This window comes from Suricata suricatta, chromosome 17 (genome assembly GCF_006229205.1).
Source record: "Suricata suricatta isolate VVHF042 chromosome 17, meerkat_22Aug2017_6uvM2_HiC, whole genome shotgun sequence".
Lineage (NCBI taxonomy): Eukaryota > Metazoa > Chordata > Mammalia > Carnivora > Herpestidae > Suricata > Suricata suricatta.
Window position 1 is genome coordinate 55,270,995 of NC_043716.1, and position 15,703 is coordinate 55,286,697.

The window sequence follows — 15,703 nt, forward strand, 5'->3', positions numbered from 1 at the left end:
TGTACTTATCAGGAGCCCCTGTCCCCCCACTGTTCCCATGTCCACCGTCTTAGCCCACCGGGGGGTGGACTGGACTCTGGTGCACTTTGTCCCCTCAGTGCCTGCGGCAGGACCGTGGAGCCTCTGGCCGCGGTGGGTCCCACGCCTCAGTGGCCAGGGTGTGGCAGAGGCGGTTCGGAGGGGGGACTAGAGGCCCCAAGGTCTCCGGAAGGGGCTGCTGTGCTGGGCAGTGAACGCGGAACCCTGGAGAACCCACTTCTCGCCATGCTTGGGCAAGGGGCCTTGCCCTCCTGGCAGTGCCCGGGCAGAGCGCGCGTCCTGCCCGACGGCTCCTTCCTTCCAGGGCTGCTTTTCTCGTAGGTTGAATGGAGCGAGGCGGGAGAGGCCCTCGGCAGATGCTCATGTCCTGTCTGCACGTTTCCTTTTCCCTGCAGGCCTCTGGCTGTACCTGGCAGGGAGCGCCCTGCCCTGCCTCACGCTGATTGGCTCTCCTAATTTTGGGTACAGGTCGGTTCACCGGGACCTGGAGGCCCAGATCGCCATAGTGACAGAGAGCCGGGCCCTGCAGCAGCAACTTCACCAGGTGGGTTGGGGTGAGGGGGGGTTTCCTGGGGCGAGTTGCGGGGGGTGGCTGGGTGCTCGGCCCTGCTCACGTCACTGGGTCCCCCGAGTGCCGTCTCTGCTGTCGCCTCCTGTGTGAGAAAGAACCACGTCCTCCAGGTCTGCTGGGGTTGGGTGTGGAGGGGAGCGGCGGCGGTCCCGAGAGGAACCTCGGCTGGGCTGCCCCGCCGCCCCCGGGACCCTCCAGTGCGGGAGGAGAGCCGTTTTCTCACACGGACGCTGCGCTCCCAGGCCTCCTGTAAGAACGCAGATCCGTGTGTAGGGCCCCGGGGCCGCCGGCCAGCAGCCTCGGCAGAAAGGGGACGCGGGGCGCCAGGGTCTCTGCCGGGAGACGCAGGGAAGAGGCAGACCTTGTAAGGAGCCCCGAGCACCAGTGCAGAGGGTCTTTGTGGAGAACAGAGTCATTTCGAGGCCTGGGACGGTCCTGCTCCTAGGTTCCTATGGCCTAGCGTCCCTGTGGCCTCATCACCTGTGCTCTCTCGCTTCCCAGTGGCTTCCCTTGGGAGGCTGTGGCTTGGGACCGACGCACAGGAGGCGGTGGAGAGGGTCCGGAAGTGTGCCAGCCAGCAGCGGGGGTCCCTCGCGGTGCGTTTGCAGAGTCTGGAGGTGGGCGATGTGCGGACGCAGGAGAAAGTCGTGGCTGCCTTGGCCCCCTCCCCCTGGGAACAGGTCCCCTTTTCCTTGGGGACTTCCAGCGTCTTGGAATTCCTGTGTGATTTTCCTCGTGCTCGCAGTTGGGATCGGGCTTCTGCCAGCGTGCTCCTGGGCATGCTCTGGCGGCTCAGCCCGGGTATGCTGGCCACCGGGCGCAGCTGGCCTGTCGAGGACTCTCCTGCTCCCCTCGGAAGTGGGGAGAGCAGCCCTTTGTCCCAAGGTTGGCGACCCTGGGCCCCGTGCTGCTTGCCAGCTAGTGGCCGCCATCGGGCCCAGAGAAGCACGGGGAGAACCTGGTCTCCTCACCGGCGCAGGGGTGCGGGCTGGGAGTGGGCCCTCCTCTGCGGTGTAAGATTCTACTTTACGTTCAGAGGAAAACAGGTTACTGAGCCTTCGCTTGTGCTCTCGGGGGACTCTGTGACCGCCAGTGGCAGTGCTGCTGGACCTGGGGGAGCACCAGCACCGAGCCTGCCCGGGGAGGCCAGGCGGTACTGTGGGCTTGTGAAGTTGTGACCTTTACAGCAAAGCCTTTCCATGGAAGGTGCCAGCTTCCCTCCTGAGTCATAGGGATACAGATAACGCTGCTATAGGCCAGACCTCAGGAGCTTCGGCTGTTGACTTTGTGAAGCTTTTATCCTCCAGTGTTTGGGAATTCGTGTTGCGAAACTGCTGGAGCTTTTGTTGCTGGACAAGGAAATGGTAACTGCCTTGTTCCCGGGGCGGACCTGCCTCCTGCCATCTGGGAATCCTGTCAGCGGCCGTGGGGCCCTGGTGCCGGGAAGGCCTCCGTGACCAGGGGCCAGAGGAAGTGGCAGGGGTGGTTCTGGGTGGCCGGCGCGCAATCTGATCCGCACGGCACGTTTCTTGCTACCATGAAGCTTCCAGGAAAATGAGGAAGCCCCACAGCCGAGGCCCGGGCCGGGGTCGCCGGTGTGAGAGGGGCAGGGCTGCCCCCGGCGGGGTCTGCCGGGCTTGTGGGAGCTTCCGCTCCGTCAGCAGACGGTTGTGGCTGTGAACTTGGCCTCGGGCCGGGGCGAGTTCGCCAGGGTCTGGGTTGGTTTGTGGGGGGCATGCCCCCCAGGCCTGTGCTCGGGCCTGGTGCCAGCTGCTCTCCCCCAGTGGCCGAGGAAGGGGATTGAACCCACATCCTGGATCTCGAGAAGAGCCCGGCCGGTTGTGGTCAGGAGCTCTTTTCCCAAATGACATATTTGGGATGTTTTCCTTTTCTTCCCAAACCTGAATCCCAGGGGCTTTATTTAGGCTGTGGGAGGGCGGCAGTTAGTGCTGCTGCAGCTCCTCAGCACGCTGGTTTTCTGTGGCTTTAAAACGCAGAAACGCATTTCTAGATAATTCCACCTGTGTGCCGAAGGCTGGGACTTGGCCCTACCCCCACCTCGACAGTTGGCCCGGGCAGTGCCGCCTGATCCTGGGGCCGCCCAGCCACACAGGGTCCCCAGAGCCCAGGCGGCCCCCGAGACCCCGGCTGCCCGTGCCCCGGCTCACTGTTCTCCTGGGACGCACGGGGAAGGGTCCTGTTTGTGGCCCGCCAGGCACTGGGAGTGGAGATTTTTATCAGGATCCAAAGTCCCTCCCCTGACTTAGTACGCACGATAAAAACTGGAAGCTTCCTGGTTTTGTTCAGAGAACACGGTTTACCACTTGTGACCCAAGAAAGACTCCCTTGAACAGCATTGTGACCTCGATCAGCTGACTTCCTTCTCCAGCCTGTGGTGGGGTCTGTGAGGAAACCGAAGTGTTTCTGGTAATTTACTTGAGATCTTGGCCGAGGACTCCTTTGCACACACGAAGCTGGAGCTGGGTCTGCGGGGACCCCTGCACACGGCCCCCCGAGTGCAGGCGGCCCCGGCGGGCTCGTCCGGCCAGAGGGGGCCTTCGCTGCCGCGGCCAGGAGGCCCAAGGGGGAGAGCCGGCCTAGAGAAGCCCGCCCGGCGTCACGTGCCCCCCGGGTGGCGGAGGCCGGGAGCTGAGCACCCACCGTGCAGGAGGAATGGGGGGGTGGCCTGGGTCTGCCCAGCCCCCCGCGGTCCCGGAGCTTCCCGGGGTTCTGGGCCAGGTGTCTGCTGCGAGGTGTCCTCTGTGCGCTGCCCTGCCCCTGGCGAAGGGAGCGTGAGCAGCCCCCTCCCGGGCTCCCCCTGCTGCTGCAGCGAGTGGGCGGTGCCTTCAGGGCTGTTCTGTCCTTGGGTCCTCATGCTGTGCCGTAGTCTGACGCCAGAAGCATCAGGGCCGCTTTCCCTCTGCTGCTGGGACCCCTTACCAATGGGAGGGGGGAGCCGTGAGGGAGCGGGAGGGTGTGGTGTTAAAAAAAAAAAACCTTCCTCTCGAAGGTTCAAAGCACAGCTTAAGAGAAGGCTTCTTTAAGTGTTTAAAAAAAATTTTTTTTTTAGTGTTTTATTTATTTTTGAGACAGAGAGAGGCAGAGCATGAGCGGGGAGGGGCAGGGAGAGAGGGAGACACAGAATGTGAAGCAGCTCCAGGCTCTGCGCTGTCCGCACAGCCTGACGCGGGGCTCGAACCCACGAATGTGCGATCATGACCTGAGCCGAAGCCGGACGCTTAACCGGCGGAGCCACCCAGGCGCCCCTTTAAATGTTTTTTAATTTGTTTTTAAATACAAAGTAAACATTCACTGTGGACCTTAAGAATTGGAAGACGCCCACCCTTCCATCCATGGCCGCCATTCCAGGACTCCGTCTCCTCCTTTGAGCCTGTGAGAGGCGGAGCCGGTTTGATTCTTTTTAATGACGTTAGGATTATGTTTTCTGTGTCCTCCTTCTAGGACACGATTATGTCGTGGTGAATGCTGGTTTGTCATGTGGGTTTGTTAAATTTAATTAGTTGGCGTTGGACAGTTCGGTGGTTTCCAGTGTCTCCCCTATTCACGTTGGTGGGACAGATAGCCGCGTACCAGAATCTCGAGTGCATAGTTATTTTCTGGGGATAAATTATTAAAAAATAATTTCTTTATTTTGGGAGAGGGAGTGTGTGAGGGGCCGGGAGGGAGGGAGGGAGGGAGAGAATCCCACGCTGGCCCCTCGCCGTGGCGCAGAGCCCGAGGTGGGGCTCAGTCTCGGGAACTGTGAGGTCGTGACCTGAGCCGAGGTCAGGAGTCCGAGCTGCCCGAGGGCCCTTCTTGGGCCGAGCTCCCGCACCGGAGCTTCCTCGGGCTTTCGTGCCTGTCGCTCCCTGGGGAGATGGGGTGACCCCGTTTCCGTCAGCAGCACATGAGGATGCCCGTGTCCTTGACTTGTCACCACAGGGTCCCCACATTACAAGGCCACGTTTCTTGAGACAAGAAAAACCGTCCCATTGAGGAATCTTTGAGCCGCTCTGCCTCCTCTGGGGAGGCGGCCTGGGAGCGCCGCGCCCTCCGCCTCGCCCTGCCCTCGGGAGGCTGCCCTCGGGAGGCCGGACCGAGCTCGCGGCCCCTCCCGCCCCGGTGGCTCCACGAGCCGGTCGCCACGCAAACCCTGACCAAACCCTGACGGTTTGTCCCTCCTCTTCCTCAGGAGCAGGAGCAGCTCTACCTGCGCTCCGGCGCCGTGTCCTCTGCCACCTTCGAGCAGCCCAGTCGGCAGGTGAAGCTCTGGGTGAAGATGGTGACTCCGCTGATCAAGAACTTCTTCTGAGGATGGACAGGTGCCGCCTGGTGAGGCCACGCGTGGGGCCGGGGGGCTTCCGCCTCGGGTGGGGGGTCCCAGGAGGGCTCTGTCTCTCGGTCACAGTGGTCGTCATCCACGTTGCTGAGGCCTGGAGCTAGACTAGGCGGCCCCGGGCGGGGTGACGGCGGCAGGAGGGGCCCTCGGGATAATGAGTTCTGGTGACAGCGCACGCTCTGCCCACCTGGGAGGAGCCTGCCACCAGGGATCTGGGGACAGCGGCTGCCGCTCAGCACCTGGAGCTGCAGGGCTGTGTCCTCAGGCGGCCGCGAGCTGGGCTGTGGGGCGGCCGGGTGGGTGCAGCTGCCCGTGGAGGGGGACCTCCCCCCAGGGAGCCCACCCTCGCCCCCAGACGCCCCCGATGGGACCGGCTCGAGCTCAGGGTGGGGGAGCGGGGCAGGGGGAGCGGGCTCGGGTGGCGGCGCAGGGGTGCGTGGCGGGGGCTCCCTGGGCGCTGGCGCTGCGCGTCTGTCGTTGAAACCACATTGTCTTTCACGGCGTCCTTTAGTTTTTCTCTATTTTAATTACTTTTCATTTCATTCAAATAACATTCAGATTTAGAAAGTACGGCTAGAAAACCGACAGCTGTTTCCTGCCTCCTCTCGCTCTCTCCCCTGTGGCCGCTTTGGACTCGCTTCTGTTTTTGTTTTGACATTTACATACTGGCCCATGTTTTTAAAGAACGTGCGTACGTCGCCATTTCTCTTCCCCCAAATAAAGCGTCTCTTACTTAGGAAAAAAAGCCCCAAACATACGCCAGTGGGACCCCTGACCGAGGCGTCAGCAAGAGTCCCTAAGCGTCGTCAGACACCCCAAAGGTGTGCCCAGGCGTCTTACAAGTGTTTTTATTTCATTGGAGCTTTTCCGTGCGTTTGGCTTGAAGACCCCGTTATGGGGCACACGTGGGGTCCGGTGACCCGTCAGTCAAGTGTCCCTTTTCTGTGGGTTCCCCTCAGTTTTTTCCTTTGCGAATGAATGAACCTTCTTGTTGGATCGGCTCTAAACCCCTCAGAGCAGGGCATCTTCCAAACCCACGTCCGTCCTGTCGTGTAGGTTCGGTCCTGCCGTCCTGTCGTGTAGACAGCCTTGTCGGAGGCCAGGGTCCCCGCCCCGCCTTGTCTCCCAGAACGGATGGTGAAACGCTGCTGCCCAGTCTCTTCATCTGAAGAGATGCCTGAACCTCGCAGAGAGAGAGACGCCTTCCCGGGGGAAGGCCTTTCCGGGTCTGGCAGCCCATTCTCTGGAGGGGGACGGACGGCCTTCCGTCCCTGCACGCTGCCCCAGAAGCACCTTCACGTGGGTCCCTCGCAGGGTCTGGGGCCGCCGCACACACTGGCTGTGTGCACGGGGCGCTCTGGCACCTCGGCCTGGGCTGAGAGCGCCTGCCCCCCCCCCCCCCCCCCCCCCGGGGCAGACGTGCCCGCTGCGGCGGTTGGGCGTCGAGGAGTTGGGGCCACGGCGCCTCCGTGAACACTGTTGGCCTTCAGACCAGTGGTTAAATCGTCCTGTGGGACAATTAGACTGGAGAAGCCAAAAGCCCCGCCGGGTTTGTTTGGGGAGAGGCTCTCGGTAAACAGCACTCACCGTCCCGCAGCTTCTGTGGGACCAGGCAGCCCAGCTCGAGCAGCGGGGCCGTGCCCTCCACGCGCAGCTTCCTTTTCCCTGCCGGTGCCCTCAAGACAGCCCCTCCGCTCCCCGGGGAGATGGGGGCTCGGGGCCGAGAGCGGGGTGCTGCAGGTCAGCACCTTCAGGCGCAAGGCGGGCTTCGGGCCGCTGTTTTCCCCGGCACCAGTTTGCAACCCAAAGGTGCATCATCGCCTGGAGAGTCGGGAGAGCATTTTGTTGGCTGCCCACGATATGTGTGGGATAAATTGCTGTTTTATTTCAGGCTCTAAAGGCAAACTGGAAAACCTTCCCATTTTGTGGTTATTACCAGGGATTAAAAATGAGTTGCCTGGTGGCCACGGGTAGTGTGCGCTCTTGTCAGAGGAGTGGCGGGCTCCCTGGTCCCGCACGAAGGGCAGCAGCGACCCCTCCTGGCCAGCCGAGTGGTTGCCTAGAAGCCTGGCCCTGTGGCCCAGAGAGTCCTGCCTGCCTTCAGGCGCAGCCCCACCGGGGTTGGACCCTCCTTCCTCCAGGCGGATTTGATGGTCAGTTTTCCCTCTGTTATGAGCTTCTGGGCCCCAGGACTGCTGTGGGTTGTCACCCTCAGAGTTCCGTCTTCTGGGGTCTCCACTCCCCACAGCTCTGGTGAGAATGCTTGGAAAAACGTTTTCACGAAACCTCAGGATCAGATTGAGCCTGGCCTGAAGCCAGGTCTTCTCAGAGGGCTCCCTACGCTCCGCATTTAAGCCTGAGGGCCGCCCACCTTCTCTGGGGTCTGTGGGTCTGAAGGCTGTCTGCCTTCCCTGTGGCCCCGGTTTTCTGGCTCATCACTCCATCCTGTCTGCCCGCCACCCCAGCCAGCCCGCTCACATGGCTAGATCAGCCACAGAAAGTCAGGGCCTGCGGTGGCAGCCTGGTCATCCCAGGGCGCCCCCCCCCCCCCCGGCGTGTGCAGCAGGCTGTGTGCTTGGGGCACCTTGCCTCACCAGGTCAGTTATTAGTTCTGTCTCCCTGGACAAGTTCAAGGGCCTGAAACACAGGCTGGCTGTGGGGCTTGTCTGAAGGGACGCGACGTTGGCCGTCCTGTGCCCACCGCCGTGAGCGTTCCCCGGCCCACTGCGGGGGGGCCTCAGCTGTCTGGAAGCCAGCTTGTGTGCCGAGCCACATTTAGGTTGTGGGGGCCCTGGGGCAGCAGGAAAGGAAGGTGCCGAGTCCACTAAGAAGGGACCTGTGAGCTCAGTTATTGTAGAAATGACAAGTCAGTGGCCTCGGAGAACACACCTGTTTAAGTGGGTCTGGCGTCCACGCTCTTGTGTTCTGTTCCCACGGTTTAGAGAGCGGGCAGGTGCAGGAGCAGCTCAGCCCGAGGGGAGAAGTGGCCTCTGGCATGGGCACATCTCCCAACTCCTGTGATGGGAGGCGGCATTGTCCTCCTCCAGAGAGGTTGTGTGTCTCTGGAGAAGGGAGCCGTGTGGAGGTGGCCCCGCCTCTGAGGGAATGCCCTGGCCCCTCACGGTGGGTGGTGTGCCTGCAGCATCAGGCCAGAGGGCGTGACTGCTGCACCCACAGCCTGTGCACCGCCTGTGGGAGGAAACCACCCTCCGGCAGGTGCGGGCTTGGGGGCTGGGCTCCCGGATGCTGGCCTTGCCCCCAAGCCCATGCAAGGCCCCTGCGACTCAGACAGGCACAGCTAAGTGACTTCACTGCTTTAATCCAGCCCGAACCCCCCCCCCCCTTCATGCTGCCCCCTCCCTCAGGCCGGGCCATGTTTCTGGGGTTCTAAAGTGCCCGGAGTAGTTAGAACAAAAAGCAACCTGCAGTTCCTGTAAAAATAAGTGACAGCAAGATTGAGCTTCTGATTATCCGTTTGAAGTTGGGGTTCGGCTCTGGCCCCGGGAGGCGTGGGCTGTGCGGCAGGCCCCAGGCAGCCAGCTAGGCCTGCAAGAGCAGGGCCACGGCCGCCAGGATCCACTTGGCCGCCTTCTCTTTGGTCTTGAGGTTAAAGGTCCAGACGTAGGTGGGGCCACGGATGCGTGTTTTGTACACAGGACACTCATAGATGTTCTTGGTGTCCATGCGGTCCACAGGAATGGCCTTGATGAAGATGACGGGCATGGCTGGCGTCAGCTCCTTCAGCCTTGCTTCGGCGATGACTCCGGTCTGGGTGTCCCAGCGAGCCCCTGCAGGACGGCACAGCGAGGTCAGGGTGGCCCGTGGGGTCGTGCCCGGGCGCTGCGTGGTGTGCTGGCCGTGAGCCGAGGTCCGGGACGGGATGCAGTACACGCGGTGATCCCCGGGACCCCGCCACGTGCCTCTGGGGGCCACCCGTTTACATGTGTGGTGTTTCCAGAACCTCCCCGTCAGCCTTCTGATTTCAGTGGCAGGAAATCATACCTCCAGCCGAATGTTACGGGAGAATAATGTTCCCGATTCCCTTCATTTGTGGCATCTAGCCTGCCTGTGTACACACAAGTGCATGTGCACACGGATCTTTCATTTGCCTTTAACCAGACTGCTCTGTTTCTACTCCCCCCGTTAATGGTGTTTGTATTTCCTGTCTGTAATTCCAAAATAAACATGTAGAGCGACTTGCTGGCTCGTCTCTGATATGGGGACCGGGGAGCCCTCCACCCCCAGGTAAGGGGAGTGACCTCAGCCGCCGCGTGGGGCGGGGGTCTGAGGGACAGGGCGGCCAGCGCCCCCCAACATCCGTCCGCCCTCAAAACAGGCTCTCACGGCGCTTTTGGCAAAGCGGAGCCGGGCTGGCTGGGCTCCAGGCGGTCGGCAGGGCCGTGCCACCGGCTCCAGCCAGCACCCAGCCTCGCGGCCACAGGCCCCTTCCAGCCCCTCTCCTGCCTGCCCAGCAGGACCGGCGTCCCCGTTACCTTCCATGAAGAGCCCATACACGTAGGCGCCCTCTCGGGGCGGGGCCGTCATGTCCTCCCGGTTCTTCTTGGTCACTTCCACAGACAGACACATCTTGTCCAGGGGCCACTCGTTCTTCCTGGCCATGGACTGCATGATGGCCGTGAGGAAGGACTGCGGGTTGAAGAAGCCGGCCAGCCACACGCTGGTGGGCAGAGCGAAGTCCGTCGTCCAGGCCTCGAGCTCCTGGCGGAAATCGGCACGGGGGTAACGCCCGGACCTCCCCAGGCCGTGGCGGCGAGGCCCGGCCCCCTGCCTGTGCCACAGCGGTACCCGCCGGCTCCAGTTTCAGTGAGGGTCAGAGGAGGGGGGCTCAACGTTTGAGGACAACTTGGGGGCCCAAAGGAGGCTTTGGTAGGCCGGCTCCCCCCACGGGTCCCCCTAGGGCTTTGGGCTCTGGTGCAGGGGGCCTCCCTCCTGAGGGCCCCGGGGGCGGGTCTGCCGTGACTCGACATGGTCCGTACCCTGATGCGGAGCAGCAGGTCGGCAAACCAGGCTGCCAGGCCCATCATGGAGGGGTAGGCCCGGGCCACCCACGTGTCGGGCACGGTGTCATAGAACAGAGCCAAGGACAGGTCCTCCATGTCAGTCGTGATGGTCAGTTCCCCCTAAGGGACACACAGGGCGCCGGTGGGCACGCAGACCTGGCCAGTCGCACCCCTTCTCTCTCCCGCCCACCCCACCTGTGCCGAGGGCCCTCCAGAGAAAGCAGTTTGGCTTGGAGCCCAGTGTGTGCCATGCAGGCCTGGTCTGGAGGGTCCCAGCTTGGGACCAGGGGATGGAGAAGAGACGGAACCGAGTTGGCACCGAGCCCCCCCCCCCCCCCCCCCCCCCCCCCCCCCCGTGTCTTGCAACCGAGTCAGCCTGCGGCACCAGCCAGCCTCTGAGGGCACGGCCCCAGGTCCCCGGGGACCCGCGTGTTTACCTTCAGCCCCAGGCTCAGCTCCTTCAGCGAGCGGCGCATCTCGTTGGTGAGGATGTTCATCCTCTCGCACTCCTGGAAGGCGACCACCACGTATGGGGTCTTCTCGGCCGCCTTGGCCATGATCTCGGCCATGTTGAAAGTTTCTGGGATCTTCTCCAGGATCTCATCCAGCATGGCCTTCACCTGGAAGTCAGTCCCCGACAAGTCCTGTCACTGCGTGCGCCCCCAGCCCACCCCTGGCATCCGGGACCTCCTGAGCAAAGGGCGCTGGGGCCGGGGGGTGGGGGGAGGCTGGAAAGAAAGGTCAGGGAGGTGCAGCCACGCCAACAGTCTTTGAATATTTAGGTCCCCGTTATCAAGACCATGGGAGCAGCAGGCCACCCTAGCCTGGGGCCTTCAGACATTCTTGAATGTCAGGTCACCTGACCCTGTCTGCCATGTAGGCGTCTGTGGGGACCGTGTGGTCACACCCTGTCCAGGAGGGGCCCACACAGGGTCATGTACCCCACTCCTGGTCAGGAGACGTGTGGTGTCAGTCATCACACCAAGAAAGGGTCCTGAGGCCTCTCAGCCCTGAGGGTCTCGGGATCCAGAACTCAGTCTACCTTTGGGAAGCCCACGACTTAGCTGGCCGTTACTAGGATTCATCCAGAATTTACTAAAGTGTCAAGATGCTGGTTGTGCACGAGATGGCAGGGTGGCCCAGGTGAGCAGGAGTGCGTGGAGGGGTCTTACGCTGTCGACGTTCTGTGTTACTGGGGTGCGCCCCCTGTGGTCTGATGAGCTCACAGAGGGGGACTGGTGAGCCCCCCCGCTCCCCGCTCCCCGCTCCCGGGCCAGCTCGGCCATGGAGGAGGCAGTGGGGAGGGAGGCCGCCCAGGAGCATCCCCACTGGGGCCCCACTTTTCTACCCCTGGTTCCGGGCCCCGCCCCTTCTCTGCTGCTGGCCCTGGGCCGAGTCTCCTGCCTTCTCCTCCCGAGACACTCCGGTGCCTGCTCCTGAGTCGGTCTCTTTGGGCTGCATTTCCAGGACCGTCCGGAAGAGCTTCTCTGAGGTAACTGTCAGAAAGCCGATCTCTGCATTGGGGTGCAGGCCGTATAGATAGGGACTCTCGGGGGGCAGGTTCTCGTCGATGTGCTCGTGATAACCCTGCGGAGGGGCAGTTGGTGAGCAGGCTGCCAAGGGACCCGTGGCCGCCCTTGATGGAGCCTTTCTGCCCACGCCTCCCCCCCTGCGCGGACCCCACTGGTTCTCCAACTCCCGCTCCCCCTCCCCCTCCCCCAGGCTGCGTTTGCAGCTGTCCTGGCTTCTCGTTCCATTACCAGTGCTCCGTGTGTGACGCGGGGCCGTCCCCAGAGCCGGCCGGGACAGCGTTGCCCTTTGCCCCCGTGGCGTCACAGGGGAGCGCGTGTCCCCGAGCGGGGGCCCCCCTCACCTTGTAGTCCAGGTTGGGGGGGATCGGGAAGCCCGGGGCCAGCATGGTCTCGCCTTCCAGCATCTCGGCGCGGACGTACTCGGCCAGGTACGTCCTGCAGAGCCGCCGGTCCCAGTCATCCGTGACGTGGCCGCCGTACATGATCTCCCCGAACAGGTAGCGCAGGTCGTCCCAGGGCACCTCGGGGAGGACGGAGCTGGTCAGGGCACGTGCCCCCCGGCCCGTCGGGGCCGGCAAGAACCCACGGGCAGCCGACAGCGGGCGCTGAGGGCCGACTCCTCCCGTCACCCTGCCCCCGCCTCGCCCGCCTCCCCCCGTCCTCCCGGGTCCGGCCCCGTGGCCAGCCCCCGCTCGGCGGTGTCCTGCCTTCTCCTCTGGCAAGGGCCGCCCGGCCGCTCCCCTCCACCCGCAGCCTGGCCTCGGTGTCCCAGGACCCCCGGCCCCGAGGCAGCCTGCAGGCACCCCGACGGGTGCCACCACCCGTGCCTCCACGCACCGGCCACTGGCCAGAGCGGTTTAACTCCGCGCTGACTGGGTGTGGACGCGCGGGCGCCATTTCTGTCGGCCCGTCAGGCCATGCAGTGTGTCCGTCCGCAGGGTCTTCCGTCCCACCCACTGGACTTGCCTGGCGCGGAGTGTCCTGGCTTGTCGCCCCCTCTCGCTGCGTGTGCCCCGCAGGGCTCTGCAGCCCGGGAGCTCCAACGAGGGGCGGACGGGGCAGGGCTCACCCGCCCAGAGCGGGGCGTCTGCCCTGGCACTCCTCCCAGAACGCTCCTCTCCGCCGCCACTCGCCAAGGCAATGCCCGACTTCCCAGCCCAGCTCCGAGGCTGCCTCCTCCAGGAAGCCAGCGGGTGAGCTCTGGCTTCCAGGCGCAAGCCCGATGCCGGTCCTCACGCACACGGAGCTCCCCTGGTGGGGCCGCACGGGAGCCCCACGTGTCATTTCAGATTCGCCGGCAGCCACAGGACACGACTGTCCCCACAGCAGCGAGCAGCTTGAGACGGTGAGTTGGCGCCGTGTTCCCGCACCCTCCCTGCTCACATCTCCCCGCGGTTCCGACTCGCTCCGGACAGAGCTGGTTAAGAGCAGCCGACAGATCGAGCAGCTGTTGGAGGTGGTCTCCTGACTTTCACTCAAAACATTCACATCCTTACATTGTCATTCTGTGCCTGACAGTTTGTGCCCTGCCTGGCCATCTAGGAACATGCTGAGCTGCGTTTTCTGCATTTTGCTGGTCTGTTCTGGGAGGCAGAGCTGGACACAGGCCCCTCCACCCCCGGCCCCCACGGTCTGCCTCCTGTCCGTCCCCGCGGGGTGGGGCCGTGGGACCGACAGGCAGGGACGGTGCCGCTCTGTCCCGGAGTGCACGTCGGAGGCGGGGCCCAGCCTCTCGCTGAGCCTGCCGGAGTCATGTGCGGAGCCTGCAGTGACTGCTCAGAGCTGGGGGGACACAACCGTGGGGCATGGACTTCGTCACAGGCCGTTACCGAACGACAGAGGGGGAGGTCACGCCAGGTCAGCCTGGCGGGACTCGCGTTCCCGTGTGGGTCCTTCACCGCCGTCCGCTGCTCGCTGGAGCCCGGGGCCTGCGTCCCGGAGCCGTTTCTGCCCACCTTGGCTTCCGTGTGTGCGCGGACAACGGGACAAGAGTCTAGATGCACGAGCAAGGCGATTGCTCCCACGCGAGCCTCCCCGGAGAGGGTCTCTGACCGACGTGCAGCGTGGTGGGGACGCTCCGTCCCGGCGCTTCCCAGCGGTGCTCACTTGCGCGTCGGGAGGCAGCTGCGGGCCTTCAGCTCTGACCCTGTTTCTGGTGACGTGAGCCAGCAGCACTCCAGGCCTCCCGACCTGCAGGAGGCGACGGCCTTGCCCTCCCCCCGGATGGCTGGCTGCTGGCCCCTTCTGCGCCCTGCACCCCGGGGCTGGGCTTTGCCAGGAACTAAGCCAGCAAGCAACACGCTGCGCTCCGACTCGGGCGGTGGCCGTGCTGAGGGCCGTCGCATGCGGTCAGGGCCAGGCCAGCGGCGGTGTCTGCCCTCAGAGGCCACCAGAGGTCCTCACAGGCGGCCCCTTGGCACACCTGGGGGCTGCCTGCGGGCATGCTGGGCTATGCTTGCCTTCCTGCCCTGGCCCTGGCCTCCCTCTGCCCACATCTTGAGGTTTTTTTTCCGGCTGGGGGGAAACAGTGGGAATCGGACGGGCAGCCCAGGATGCGCCCCGAGGCCGGTGGGGGCTCTCCCTGGGCTTAATCCCCAAAGCGTGAAGCCAGGTGCCTGGTTAAGGGCAGAGCTGGGCGTCGCTTGCGACCTGGCCTCTGGGGCCTCAGGAGGGGTGCTGCCTGGCCTGCCCCTTGTCCCCCCCGCACTGTCTCCCACCCCTGCGCTGCATCCCAGTCTTGTCTCTGCTGGTTCAGGGGAGGCACCGCCTGTGGAGTACGCAGGTGCCTGCCTCTCCTGGGGGGTCACAGCAGGGGGGCCGGGTCGCCCCAGACTCTGAACCAGACTCCTGGAGGGACCGGGGCGGCGGGGCGGCCTGCAGATCGCTGCACACGTTTATTTCCGTTTTCAGGAGAACGAAAGCAGCGGTCTTGTTACCCAGGGAGATTTTTTTTTGGCTCTCCCTCTAGGACAGACCTAGGTTCTGTCCCCAGACACTGACTGCTCCCCAGGGAGGTCCCTCGTCCGCTCCTCCTAGCCCGGGACTTCTGGGCAGGTCCCCTAACCAGTGGGAAAATGGCCAGACGGCTGACAGGTGCTGCGGGGGTGGCGGCCAGAGCCTGGGGGACCATCGTCCTATCAGCCTGGCGGGGTCACAGGGCAGGTTGTCTTTGACTTAGAAGCTCCCTGTGACGCATGCTGAGCACGAGGCGGGAAGGGGGGCGGGAGAGCGCCCCGCGGGCACCCCGCTCGCCCTTACCTTGTTGTTGGCCTCCAGGTAGTTGTACAGCACGTTGATGGAGATGGTGAGGTCCCCGTTGTTGAAGGGGTACGACCTGTTCCAGCCCTGGGCCCCGAACTTGCGCCTCTCAGCCACCACGGCGTGGAAGTAGCACAGGGCGAAGAGGATGCACTTGAACTCGATCTCCTTGGAGCACATCTCCAGGGTGTCCTGCCGGTGGGCACAGGCACCTTGGCTGGAACCCGAGTCCCCCTCCGTCAGCAGCCTCCCGGGGCGGGAGGGGCAGGGCAGGGGGGGAGCCCGCTGCCCGAGGCCCCTGCCCACAAGGGCTGGAGGAGAGCATGCTTTCTTGTGCTCTGTCTTCCAGAAATGTGATTCTATCACCTAAGTATTGATATTAAGTCAGATCAAACAGCTTAATAAAATATTCCCAAACTCAGGACATTTCCGGATTCCTTCAATGAGAAGCCCCGTCCCCCTGCAGCAGCGCCCCCCTCAGGTGCAGGCGGCCGCTCGCCCAGACTCTCTAGGAACGGGCTGGCCCTGTGTTCTCCGCACAGCGTCTCCGAACTGGGTCTTCGCAGGTGTTCTCAGACAGCACCGGGCATCTTCCTTAAAAAGGCCTTAGACCCCACTGGGGAGACCAAGTGTGCGCACCCGGCAAGTTCTGGAGCGGGACAGAAGATCAGGCGATGCTAGGGGCTTGCGGAAGGGGGTCTGGATGCGGGGGCAGCTACGAGCAGGTATCACGGGGACTCAGGAGGCAGGAGGGGGCCCCCTGGGGGTGGGTGGGGGGTGGCCTGGCAGACACAGCCAGTGAGGGCCATCTTCTGCTGCTGCCTCTTGAGCCAGAGCAGGGCCCGGGGCAGGGACCGGGGGGGGGGCACAGCAGCCCCCAGCAAACCACCAGGAGCCGGGCCCCTTCCCGAGGTGACCTGCTGACTCGCAGGGCATGAAACCG

At 63.8% G+C, this 15,703-nt stretch overlaps 3 protein-coding genes across 7 annotated transcripts in view; 2 read left to right on the forward strand and 1 right to left on the reverse strand.

The window, feature by feature from the left end:
• Positions 1 to 9,146, forward strand: part of PGS1 (phosphatidylglycerophosphate synthase 1) — a 31,526-nt gene extending 22,380 nt beyond the window's left edge. For 4 of the 5 annotated variants that reach the window (XM_029927198.1, XM_029927194.1, XM_029927197.1 and 1 more), the window contains exons 8-10: positions 435 to 583; positions 4,803 to 4,942; positions 8,645 to 9,146. In XM_029927198.1, the coding sequence (XP_029783058.1) occupies positions 435 to 583; positions 4,803 to 4,922 (269 nt within the window). In that variant the 3' untranslated portion in view covers positions 4,923 to 4,942; positions 8,645 to 9,146. The other variant, XM_029927195.1, reaches the window with a different exon arrangement.
• Positions 8,276 to 15,703, reverse strand: part of DNAH17 (dynein axonemal heavy chain 17) — a 96,711-nt gene continuing 89,283 nt past the window's right edge. Inside the window, exons 74-80 of the mRNA XM_029927093.1 lie at positions 14,761 to 14,952; positions 11,844 to 12,023; positions 11,375 to 11,557; positions 10,408 to 10,590; positions 9,947 to 10,090; positions 9,443 to 9,668; positions 8,276 to 8,737 (exon numbers count right to left, since the gene is read on the reverse strand). Of these exons, the coding sequence (XP_029782953.1) occupies positions 8,490 to 8,737; positions 9,443 to 9,668; positions 9,947 to 10,090; positions 10,408 to 10,590; positions 11,375 to 11,557; positions 11,844 to 12,023; positions 14,761 to 14,952 (1,356 nt within the window). The 3' untranslated portion in view covers positions 8,276 to 8,489. The remainder of the gene's footprint in view (positions 8,738 to 9,442; positions 9,669 to 9,946; positions 10,091 to 10,407; positions 10,591 to 11,374; positions 11,558 to 11,843; positions 12,024 to 14,760; positions 14,953 to 15,703) is intronic.
• Positions 10,310 to 15,476, forward strand: LOC115281741. The gene is made up of 2 exons (XM_029927199.1): positions 10,310 to 12,847; positions 13,021 to 15,476. The coding sequence occupies exon 2, from the start codon at positions 13,255 to 13,257 to the stop codon at positions 14,338 to 14,340; it is 1,086 nt and encodes a 361-aa protein (XP_029783059.1). The 5' UTR covers positions 10,310 to 12,847; positions 13,021 to 13,254; the 3' UTR covers positions 14,341 to 15,476.